The following is an 11,084-nucleotide window of genomic DNA, read 5'->3' as shown; positions in this document are numbered from 1 at the left end:
GGCCACTCGAAAATGTCAGTGGCGACAGTCATCCAGGGCAGGTACACAAAATTGCTGGGGAAACTCAGCGGGTGCAGCAGCATCTATGGAGCGAAGGAAATAGGCGACGTTTCGGGCCGAAACCCTTCTTCAGACTCTTTTATAGTGGAATTAAGGTAGGCCAGGAATTTTTTATTGAAGAGGTGGATCTTCCGGCATCTTTAGGTGGATCTTCCCAGTCATCCAGGGCAGTTCAGGGGCAGGCTGTTGCAGAAGCGGCTGGCGTTGCTGATGGGGAGCGAGGCTATTGCAGGTAGAGCAGGCGGAGACCCTCTCCCGGATGTCTTAGGCCATGCCGGGCCAGTAGAACTGACTCTGGGCGTGGGACAGAGTGGCCTCGGCCCCAGGATGACCGCGGTGGGCGGATTGAAAATAGTGGTCCCGCAGCGCAGCGGGCACAACCACCTTGTGTCCTTTCACCACCATGCCGTCGTGCAGCACGAACTCGTCACGGACCAGGAAGTAGGGCTCGGCACCGGCCAGCAAGGATGAACGTCGGTCTGGCCAGCCCTGCCGGATGACGTCGGCAAGCTGCTGCAGGGCAGGATCCATGGCAGTGTGCTTGACCAGGGACTGCATCTGCTGTGAAGGCACAATGTTAACGTTAAGCACCATCAGGTCAGACGACTCGTAGCGGTGGCGATCAGTGGACGATAGTGGCGCGCAGGACAGCGTGTCGGCCACGAACATGTCCTTGCCCTCGCGGTACACAATTTTAAAAGTGAAGCGCTGGAGCTGCAGCATCATGCGCTGCAGCCGGGAAGAGGCAACGTGGATTGGCTTGTTTAGGATGGTGACCAACGGCTGGTGGTCGGTCTCGATCGTGAAGTTGTTGCCCAGAATGTAGTCCTTGAACTTGGAGCAAGCAAATACCACGGCAAGCAGTTCCTTCTCAATCTGAGCGTAGTGCTGCTCGGCCGGGGTCATGGTGCGGGAGGCATAGGAAACGGGCAGCTGCAGGCCATCGTGGAGCTGCAGGTAGGCGGCACCAAGACCGAATTTGGAAGCGTCGCAGGTGAGAACGATGGGACGCTGCAGATTGAAGAATTTGAGAGTGGGAGTACTGACTAGTCTAGACTTCAGGACATCAAAAGCTTGTTGGTGATGCGGGAACCAGGCCCAGGCAGTGTCCTTCTTGACTAGCTCCCTCAGGGGCGCACTCAGCTCGCTGAGGTCGGGGATGAACTTCCCCAGGTAATTGACCATGCCCAGGAAACGCTGCAGGCTGGGCACGTCGGTGGGTGAGGACATCCCGGAGACAGCAGCCGTTTTTTGCGGGTCAGGCTTCAGCCCCGAGGCAGTAAAAACGTGGCCCACGTAAGTGACCTCCGGGATGCGGAAACGGCACTTCTTAGGGTTGAGCTTGAGGTTGATATCACGGGCCCGGTCCAGGACTTGACGGAGGTGGAGGTCGTGCTCAGCCACGTCCTTATCGTAGACCAGGATGTCGTCAACGATGATAGCACACGGCAGACCGGCAAACAGCTGCTCCATGGTTCGCTGGAATACCTCGCTGGCAGAGTTAATCCCGAATGGCATGCGGAGGAATCGGAACCTTCCGAAAGGTGTACTGAACGTAGTCAGGTAGGAGGATCGCTCGTCCAGCGGTATCTGCCAGAAAGAGCTCTTGGCATCGAGGACCGAAAAGACAGTGGCCGGACCGACCTGTGCAGCGACGTCCTCCACTGTTCGCATGGGGTAATGCGGGCGTTTGATGGCCAGGTTCAGGTCCTTGGGGTTGATGCAAATGCGAATTTCACTTTTGTCCTTTTTCGCGGCAACAACCATGGTGGAGACCCACCGGGTGGGATCGCTCACCTCTTTCAGGATGCCCATGGTGACCATGTCGAGCAGCGTCGATTCCACCTTGTCCTTCATGGCGAAGGAGACGCGGTGCGGCGGGCGGATCACAGGTTCAACATTGGGGTCGACAGCAATCTTGTCGTCTATGCGGAGTTTGCACGTTCTCCCTGTGACCGTCGAGGTTTCCTCCGGATGCTCCGGTTTCCACCCACAGATGTGTTGGTTTGTAGGTTAATTGGCTTCTGTAACTTGCCCCCAGTGTGCAGGGAGTGAGAAAGTGGGATAACATAGACTGTTGTGAACAGGTGATTGATGGTCGGACTGGACTCATTTCTGTTTCATTGCTGTATCTTGAAACTAAATTGAGAATGGAAATAGAACAACTAATTATCAAAGGGTTAAGTTCATTATAGAAGTTGATATAAGCAACACCTTCATTGGCTGAGTCAATGCTTATCATCGGAACTTCTGCTTCTTCTTGTTGTGCATGTCATGCACAATAATCGGAACTGATAACCTGCTAAACAGGAACGGTTTGAAGAATGTACAGAGCGTCTCTTGTGCAAAAACAAACTAGGTTTTGCAATTAGACTTCCATATAGGTTTTGTAACTACAAATTGAGCTTCATTACGCTCTTGGTGAAGTCTCATCTATCGGGAACACCACTTGTCCCCCGCTTTCAACCTTGGCTTCATAAGTAAGTGACAAAACGCATTTTATTGACAAAGTCTTCGATAAACCGTTATAATTGCTCTCTCAGATGCAGATTAGAATTCAGTCTGACATCGGGAATATAACAATGCAAGGCATACAGTGCTGGAGTAACTCACCGGGTCAGGCAACATCTCTGGAGAACACGAATAGGTGACTTCTGTTCAGGATCCTTCTTCAGACTGATTGTAGACAGAGGGGGAGAGAAAGCTGTGAGAGAGAAAGGGCACATCAAAGCATGGTGGGTGAACACAGGCGAGGGGCGGGGGGTGGGGGGGGTGGGGGGGGGTGGGGGGAGGGGGTAATAGGCAGGTGGTTGACAAAGGCCAGAGATGAAAAGGCAGAAGCTGCGAGGATTGAAGAGTTACAGATTGTGAAGCTAGAGGATGGAATGTAGTTGGAGTGGTGGGGAAGGGGCGGAATGGTAGGTTTAAGATGCACAGGACTAACAGTGACATGGTCATACAGATTTAAAACTGGCTTACTGATAGAAGACAGAGGGTTGTGATGGAAGGACAATTCCATCGCAACAAAAGGTCTCAACTCGAAATGTCAACCATTCCTTCTATCCAGAGATCTTGTCTGTGCCGCTGAGTTACACCAGCATTTTGTGTCTATAAATAAAAGAGCAACCTACCATGCGGGACTTTATCTAACAACTTACTAAAATCCATTGAGACAACATTGTCCACCTACCCTCATTGTCTACCCTTGCCACATCCTCAATCAGGTTAGTGAGACGTGGCCTGCCGCATACAACCCTCCACACGTCTTGCTCTGAGTCAACTACTGACACAGCTGGCCCAATACAAACAATCTCCAAGGCAGATAAATATCTCCCCATGTTAACTCAGGAGTGATTTGTTCATGGTGTTGGAAATGGAAGTCGTATTAAAATGCTTCTTGGTGATTTATATTTAATTAACATTTCTTTTCAATACTTGACCTGGCATTTTATCCTCTCTGGCTCCCAAAGTTGGTTTTAGTTACAAGCTGCCAGAATTTGCAGCTCTACGCCAGAGACTATGCTAGAGGTTGATGCCCATTGATACTCCGTGCTGGGATTTACAACTCCCTGGCATGAAACAACCCAGTGGCATGAATATTGACGTCTCTATCTTCAAGTAACACTTGCATTCCCTCTCTCTCTGTCCCTCCCCCACCCTAGGACTCTTGCTAATTTCACCGTTTGTATTCCTTCATTATCACCTCGTCCTCAGCCAACAATGGACCATTGTGGGCTCTATCTTTCCTGAGTTATCAATGCAGGCTCTGCTTTCTCCTGGACCTTATTACATCTCCAGTGTCCCCCTCTCTGACACAGTCTGATGAAGGGTCTCGACCCGAAACGTCACCTATTCCTTTTCTCCAGAGATGCGCCTGTCCCGCTGAGTTACTCCAGCTTTTTGTGTCTATGATCCTTGGTTGTATGTTGGAATTGTGAGTGTTGATCAAGAAACATAATCTACTTCTAAAGCATTAAATATTTCTCATGCTAACTCACTCAATCCACAGGACTAACTTGGCCAAGGAGTCTGCGAAAGGGCACAGATGTATTAACAATGTTTTTTTTGTGTTTAAATAACCTTTATTTTCATTTCTTGACCAGGATCTACATACAACAGCCCCTCAGTATGGGGGGTTCTGGATGGAAGAGCAGAATACTGGTGTTCTTTGTCCTTGGCACTATCATCACTCTGTATTGTCCCATTAACCAGGCAGCGAATATATTAGTTGTCCCCATTGCTGGAAGTCACTGGATCAACATGAGGATTCTAATCGAAGAACTGAAGCTTCACGGACACAACATCACTGTGCTTTATCAAGCAGGGGCTTGGCACATCACAGAGAGACCTGACCTGTACAAATCCATTGTCATTCAAGTGCAAGGAACCACTGAGAAGATCGACGCAGGGGGAATAATGCTCCAAAACACACTGCTAGTTGCGCAGCGCGGGTGGGCCTTCTGGGGCAAAGTTAAGTCACAATTTGAAGCATTAACCTATTTTCAAAATCGTTATAAGACGATTTATAGGTTTATTGCTGATATCTTTGAAAACAAGGGTTTGCTAAATCAACTTGAAGAGGCAAATTTTGACCTAGTGCTTACAGATCCTTTTTTTGGTACAGGTCCAATGCTTGCGTATTATTTAAAACTTCCGCTGGTGTATAATGTCCGATGGCTGGATAGCGGGGAAGCACATTCCCTCTTTGCCCCGTCACCACCTTCCTATGTTCCGATCTCCAGCTCGCAACTGACCGACAAAATGTCCTTTCTCCAAAGAACACAAAACGTCGTCCAAAGTCTGATTCAGCTATTTGCTTTAGAACTTGTCATTTACCCCAATTACAATGAAATCTGCCATCGGTATCTGGGACCAGACACAGACTTCAAGTCGATTCTCCTCAGAGCTGACGTGTGGCTGATGAGGGTGGATTTTGTGTTTGAATTCCCAAGACCCACCATGCCAAACATTGTGTACATCGGAGGCTTCCAGTGTAAACCAGCACGGCCTCTGGCAGCAGAGTTTGAGGAGTTTGTCCAAAGCTCAGGGAAACATGGACTTGTTGTAATGTCATTGGGGACCTTTGTCCACTCTTTACCAATGGAGATTACAATGAAAATAGCAGAAGCTTTATCTCAAATCCCCCAGAAGGTTATCTGGAGATATGATGGTGAGACCCCTCCCAATATAGGGAATAATACACTGCTGGCAAAATGGATCCCTCAGAACGACCTGCTGGGTCACCCCAACACACGAGCCTTTGTTTCACATGGAGGCACCAATGGGATTTATGAAGCCATCTACCATGGGGTGCCAGTGATCGGCATGCCTCTGCTCTTTGACCAGTTTGACAATGTAGTCAGACTTGAATCCCGAGGAGCAGCAAAAGTGATCAACATTGCAACCATGCACTCCACAGATCTGTTGCAGGCACTCAACGAGGTGATAAACGCCGCATCTTATGGGGACAACATGAAGAGACTCTCCGTTCTCCATCGGGACCAGCCAGAGTCGCCAATGGAGAGAGCCGTTTTCTGGGTTGAGTACGTTGCCCGACACAAAGGAGCGGGGCATTTGCGCTCAGAATCCCACCGACTCTCCTGGTACGCTTACTATTGTGTAGATGTGATGATCTTCCTGTTGTCTGTGTTACTCCTGCTCACTGTGTTAGTGGTTGGAACAGTGAAGATACTTTGTCGTATTGTTTGTAGCAAAAAGCAAAAGACGGAGTGAGATGACCCTTTTAGAGTTGGGAATCGCCCTTTTTAGTTATTTCACGTTCTTTAAAGCTGGATTTTCTTGCACAATGCATGGAAGCTCTTTCTCACATGCGCGCAATTTTCTAAAGAGATAAAAAATGTTCATCCTCATTATTTGCTGCACCGGCACTTTGGCTTCCAATGGCGTGTGCACAAAAACACCCAAGTCCATTTTGTCCATCAACATTCTCCTATTTCTCTCCATTTCAAATATCTATATTACTAAAAGTCTGATCTTGACCACTTCCTGCTGTTCTGTATATTGATTTTAGAAAAAACACTACCACTTACGGCTGTGAGTTTTGGCCATCTTACTCCGAGTCCCCATCTCTGCGCAGGACAAGAGGGTTTTTCCCATCGATGAAAAATAAAAGAGTTATTAATGTTTAAAAAATGTTGAGATTCTCTCACCTGAAGGCCACGCCCCTTCCGGAGGGACTATAAAACCCGGAAGTGTTGAGTGCCTCAGTCATTCTCTGCAAGATAGGGGAGCGAGAGGGTCACGTCTCTCAGTCTGAGCTGTGAATAACACTGAACACATGTCTACTAAACTGTGAGTGGTTTTACTGACCTGTCAGTGACCTTAATGTGGTTTGATAATATAGTTTGAAAATGCTAAAGCTGTGTTGCCTTTGGTTTGGAAATGCTAAAGCTGTGTTGCCTAATTAAAGTTGCCTTGCCTACTTAAAGTTGCCTTTCTTTCTATATAATTAAAAGTCTAATCTTGACCACTTCTTGTTTGCGCATTATATTGATATTAGAAGAAACGCCACCACATACGGCTGTGGTTTTTGGCCATCTTACTCAGAGTCCCCCTCCGCTCATCAGGTGCCGACGATTTTTGCCATCGATGAAAATTAAAAGAGTTATTAGTGTTTAAAAATGGTTGAGATTCTCTCTCCTGTCAATCACGCCATGAAGGCCACCCCCCCTTCTGGTGGGAGGGGGGGGAGGGACTATAAAACCCAGACGTGTGGGCGTTGCTCAGTCTCTGCAAGATGGAGGAGGGAGAGGTCACGATGCACTGTCTTTAGTGGCCTTGCACCCTGCTTGAAATTGTATGAGACTGCGTTTTAATTTGGTGGCCTTGCACCCTGCTTCAAGTGGTAAGAAACTGCCGTGAGTGAGTGAGCTGCCAGCACAACAGGCTTGAGTGACTGAGCCGTCAGCCCACGAATCCATTCGGCCCACAATGTCCATACTAGCCCCCTGGAAACCTGTCCCTTCAGCCCACAACACCAATACTAGGCCACCAATATTGGAATTGGTGGGGAGGTGGAATATTGCATTGGGGGACCAGCCCTCCCATGTGATGCTGGGACCCAATGGGTCCCACTTAGTCTAGTACTCAGTGTTTCTGTAACCACGACAGAATGCTCCTTCTCTGGCATTATTTTTCTAACCTGCCCAGAATCCTGGGTCTGACTGGAACTGAATGCCTCTACACTATTTCTCCTGGGTTGAACTTTACAACAAAGACCCTCTCTCAGCAGATGTCAGCCCAGGAGCAAGGTTGCATCCAGCTTTTAGTGCATTTTATACATCAATATTTTCCAATGTTGCCGTATATGGACTCAAATTGCTGGAGTAACTCAGTGAATGGCAGAGTAGATTTGATGGGTCGAATGGCCTAATGGGTCAAATGGCCTAATTCTGCTCCTGTCATTGTACACTACCCAGGGCAGAATGGCCTATTTTAACGTACAACATCCACCATCTCAAACATGTATTCCTTCCATCAGAGGAATTCCTTCCAATCAGATTCCTTCCATCCATGGGCAAGTTGGGCCGAAGGGCCTGTTTGCACGCTGTATGACTCTGACTCCAGCACATCATGTTGGTAGCGTGCACTGTCCAACGAATGCAATACAGTTATTCATGAAGGCCAAATTGTGAACACTTTCCAAACCAATAACTTCTACCATTAAGAACCAGGGCCGCTGAGCTACATCTGCTACAGATTGTCAACTCAAACCATGACAAACCTTTTTCAACAGTTCATATCTACCTGATTGTCAGTGTGCCCTGCCTTGCAGCATTCAGCATTCATACCTTTTAATAAAGTGAACGTCAACTAACTGTGACATACAAATTATATAATTGGAAGTATTTCCTAATAATATACGCTAGTCTTTGGACAATGAATACCAATCAGTTTGTGTTTTACTCTATTAAACGGTGTCAAAGATCAAATCTCTTGAATTGTATCTATGTCTAGATCTCTAAACGGAAACTATAGTTAACATGCAGAGAACTCACGGGTTATTGATAGGGGACGATCAGCCATGATCACAATGAATGGCGGTGCTGGCTCGAAGGGCCGAATGGCCTCCTCCTACACCTATTTACCATGTTTCTAACTCATTTTCTTTATTAAATATGCCTGGGGCCACCACTACAAAATGTACTTTTGTCTACATCCGTTAATGGGAAGAGAATTCATCAGTCAGAGTATTGAGTATAGAAGTTGGGAAGTCATGTTGCAGTTTTATAAGACGTTGATGTTTGAAGAAGGGTCTCGACCCGAAACGTCACCCATTCCTTCTCTCCAGAGATACTGCCTGTCCCACTGAGTTACTCCAGCTTTTTGTGTCTATCTACAGGAAAGATGTTGTCAAGTTGGAAAGGGTACAGAGAATATTTACGAGGATGTTGCCAGGACTTGAGGGTCTGAACTACAGGGAGAGGTTGAGCAGGCTGGGACTCTATTCCTTGGAGCGCAGGAGGATGAGGAGTGGTCTTACAGAGGTGTATAAAATCATGAGAGGAATAGATCAGGTAGACACACAGAGTCTCTTGCCCAGAGTAGGGGAATCGAGAACCAGAGGACATAGGATTAAATAGGAATCTGAGGGGTAACATTTTCACCAAAGAGTGGTGGGTGTATGGAACAAGCTGCCAGATGAGGTAGTTGAGGCAGGGATTATTGGAATGTTTAAGAAACAATTAGACAGGTACATGGGTGGGACAGGTTTAGAGGGACATGGAACAAACGCAGGCAGCTGGGACTGGTGAAGATGGGAGGCCGGTGTGAGCAAGTGGGGCAAAGGGCCTGTTTCTGCTCAAAATCACTCTATGACTATGAGAATCTGCAGAGTGCACTCCAGTCTGGATTAGTTTTCTCTATTGTGAAGTGGTTGAAAATATGTTTCATCTGCAATGGAACCCATCCCAGTGTCCAGCTCACGGTTCTGGCCTGAACTCCTTCCAAAAGATTTCCAGACATCTTGCTAGCATTCCCAGAAACACTTATTAAACTAAATTAATCCATTGAGACTGAAGGTGGCTCGATTCCACTCTGAGTGTGCGGGTTCTGAGACGGCTACTGTGGGTACAGTTCTCGCTTGCTCTTGGGTAGCAGAGTGGCGCAGCAGGTAGAACTGCTGCCTCACAGTGGCAGAGACCCGGATTTGATCCTGACCTCTGGTGCTGTCTGTGTGGAGATAAGGCCATAAGACATAGGTGCAGGATTAAGTCATTCGGCCCATCGAGTCTGCTCCTTCCTTTGATCATGTCTGATCTATTATTCCTTCTTAGACTCATTCTCCTGTCAGCGTGGAGTTTGCACGTTCTTCCTGTGACTCCGTGGGTTTCCTCTGGGAGCACTGGTTTCCTCCACATCATACTCTCCTCTCTGGGCGGGTCTGTAGTTTAAGTTTAGTTTAGAGATACAGCGTGGAAACAGGCCCTTCAGCCCACCGACTCCGGGCTGACCAGCACACTAACATTACCCTCCACACACTAGGGACAATTTACAATTTTACCGAAGCCAATTAAGCTACAAAACCTGTAGTTCTTTGGAGTGTGGCAGGAATCCAGAGATACCAGAGAAAACCCACGCAGGTCAAGGGGAGAACATACAAACTCCATACAGACAGCACCCGTAGTTGGGATCGAATCCGGGTCCCTGGTGCCGCAAGGCAGCACCTCTACCGCTGCACCACCGTGTGGGTTAAATGGCCTCTGTAAATACCCTCGTGTGTGTAGGGATGCAAAAGCGGGATAGAAATGAACGAGTGTAAACAGGTGATCGATGGGCGGTCTGGACTCTGTGGGCTGAAGGGCCTGTTTCCACGCTATATCTTTCAATCAATCTATCAGCCTTGGCATGCGAGTGGGGTGTTTATTTGAGTGAGTCGAGGCCATCAATAATTCCCTCAGCTCCATCTTCATATTCACTGCACCTCAGCACATGAACTATCCTAATAATGATCATAAGTAGAACTACTATTCCCAACAGAGAGTAGAAACACAAACTATTTCATTGGTGGCTCAGCCATGTGGAGGGTCGGATGAAAGATCCAGAGCTATCCTCAAATCCCATCAGGACTATCGGGGAATTTAAAGTCAGTAGGACGGTGACCTCAGGACAATCAAATGACTGCAAACTAACACACAACTAGCTGTCCTTGTTTAGTTTAGTGTAGTTTAGTTTATTGTCCAGTGGACCCAGATACAGTGAAAAGCTTTTGTTGCGTGCTAACCGCTTCGCAGCTGAGCAATATCTATATCAGGCAATTAGCAACAAGCATTAAATGCTGTGTGTTGCCAGCAACAGCCGTATCCTGTGAACGTTCAAATGCTCACAAACACTTAGACCTTGCCAACAGGAGCCGAGACCAGAAATCAGATGCAATCAGTTGTGTATTTTCTTTCCCCTAGACTACATGTCCCAGACTACATACAACATCTCCACCATCCGGTACACTTCACCACCAACATGGTGAACAACCATTCAATGGAAAGTTCCTTCTTCTAAATCACAACTTCAGGTGCTGTCTGTGTGGAGTTTGAACGTTTTCTCCGTGAATGCTTAGGTTTTCTCGTGGACCTGTCCCACGTAGGCGATTTTTTAGGCAACTACAGGCGACTAGTTTGTCGCCACATGTTCGCCGGTGGTCGCCGGGAGTAGTCTCCTCAGTCACGCAAAAAGTCGTAGCGTCTTTCTGATCGCCGCTAAATTTTCAACATGTTGTAAATTTTTCAGCAACAGTGGGTTTGACACCAATGAGAGAAAATACAGACACACACCGCGATGAACAGGAAGGTTGGCGCTGTAATTAAGATGGTGAAAGCATAGTGTACGGGAAGGGTCACTTAAGTCCTTTGAAAGGGGGGGCGGGGGGGGGAGAAGGGGGAGGCGGGTGGTGAGATGGAGTGGAGACAACTTTTAAGAAGCCAGAGATACATGGCTGTGAAGCTCGGCAGACATTAACATTATCGGTCAGTTATCCTTGGCTCTCAAAACTACTGTTTACATTTTTT

At 47.6% G+C, this 11,084-nt stretch overlaps 1 protein-coding gene across 2 annotated transcripts; it reads left to right on the top strand.

The window, feature by feature from the left end:
* The first annotated feature begins 1,402 nt into the window (after window positions 1–1,402).
* On the top strand, window positions 1,403–6,044 carry LOC116991584 (UDP-glucuronosyltransferase 2C1-like). 2 transcript variants are annotated; one of them, XM_033050299.1, is made up of 3 exons: window positions 1,403–1,407; window positions 2,256–2,257; window positions 4,164–6,043. In XM_033050299.1, exon 3 carries the CDS (start codon window positions 4,189–4,191, stop codon window positions 5,791–5,793), a length of 1,605 nt encoding a protein of 534 aa, XP_032906190.1. In that variant the 5' UTR covers window positions 1,403–1,407; window positions 2,256–2,257; window positions 4,164–4,188; the 3' UTR covers window positions 5,794–6,043. The 2 variants fall into 2 exon arrangements, with proteins under 2 accessions (XP_032906190.1, XP_032906189.1); XM_033050298.1 differs by lacking the exons at window positions 1,403–1,407; window positions 2,256–2,257 and adding an exon at window positions 2,430–2,540 and having other exon boundaries at window positions 4,164–6,044.
* Window positions 6,045–11,084: the final 5,040 nt, after the last annotated feature.

The sequence above is a fragment of the Amblyraja radiata genome, chromosome 34 (genome assembly GCF_010909765.2).
Source record: "Amblyraja radiata isolate CabotCenter1 chromosome 34, sAmbRad1.1.pri, whole genome shotgun sequence".
In the NCBI taxonomy this organism is placed as follows: domain Eukaryota; kingdom Metazoa; phylum Chordata; class Chondrichthyes; order Rajiformes; family Rajidae; genus Amblyraja; species Amblyraja radiata.
This window is presented reverse-complemented; position numbering and strand designations above follow the sequence as displayed.